General features: G+C 40.5%; 1 protein-coding gene across 1 annotated transcript in view; it reads left to right on the forward strand.

Moving 5' to 3' along the window:
- Positions 1-588, forward strand: part of LOC143300309 (glutamine synthetase-like) — a 10560-nt gene extending 9972 nt beyond the window's left edge. Inside the window, exon 3 of the mRNA XM_076613906.1 lies at positions 1-588. This exon is cut by the window's left edge and continues 547 nt beyond it. Within this exon, the coding sequence (XP_076470021.1) occupies positions 1-23 (23 nt within the window). The 3' untranslated portion in view covers positions 24-588.
- The last annotated feature ends 506 nt before the right edge of the window (positions 589-1094 follow it).

Genomic DNA, 1094 nt, shown 5'->3' on the forward strand with positions numbered 1-1094 from the left:
AGATGTACATGAGGAATCCGTAGTTTTTTTTGGTTTTTTTTAAAACATTTTTTTTAAATTCCATTTTGGTAGGTTGACATTTTACGACAACAACAGCGTCTTAATGGACATTTATAAAGAAGAAAAAACAAACAAAGAACAAAAAACAACAACAAAAAAACAACAACAAAAAACAAACAGTTTCAGTTTCACTTTCAGTTTCACTTTCTCAAGGAGGCGTCACTGCGTTCGGACAAATCCATACACGCTACACCACATCTGTTGAGCAGATGCCTGACCAGCAGCATAACCCAACGCGCTTAGTCAGGCCTTGAGTGCATGCTTACATATTTGTGTACCTATGAAAGGGGATTTCATTTTACGTAATTTCGCCAGAGGACAACACTCTCGTTGCCATGGGTTCTTTTTCAGTGCGCCAAGTGCGTGCTGCACACGGGACCTCGGTTTATCGTCTCATCCGAAAGACTAGACGCTCAGTTTGATTTTCCAGTCAAACTTAGGAGAAAGGGCGAGAGCGGGATTCGAACCCACACCCTCACGGACTCTGTGTATTGGCAGCTGAGCGTCTTAACCATTCTGCCACCTTCCTCCAAACAAACACCATATACTCTGATAGAAACAGCCAAGCAGCTGGATTATACACTGGTTGGTTATCATCATGGAGTATTATCATTCATTTCTTAAGATCTTACACAAGCTGTCAAGGAGTACAAACTGTCAAGTATCTTAGAACACGTTCACAGAAAGTGAACACCTCAATAATTTCTTATGAATATCAATAAAAAGGAATCTGTAGTTGATTACTTGCTTCTACTTGGGAAAGACTTTTTTTTTCCTGTGTGCGTTTTTTTAATTGAGTGATTAATTGTTTATTCAGCTAGTACAAACCTGAAATTTACTGCCTTGATACACAGTCCCTAGTTCACATCTTAAAAAACCCCCAAAAAAACCCAACAAAGCGAATATGTGAAATGCTTTTATTTGAGAACATATGTTTATTACTCTTGTTTAATCAAGTTATCCGCGTGTGTGGGGTGGGTGGTGGTGGTGGTGGTGGTGGGGGGGGGGGGGGGTGCGGGTGTGTGCTGATTATC

This window comes from Babylonia areolata, chromosome 26 (genome assembly GCF_041734735.1).
Source record: "Babylonia areolata isolate BAREFJ2019XMU chromosome 26, ASM4173473v1, whole genome shotgun sequence".
NCBI classification, from domain to species: Eukaryota; Metazoa; Mollusca; class Gastropoda; order Neogastropoda; family Buccinidae; genus Babylonia; species Babylonia areolata.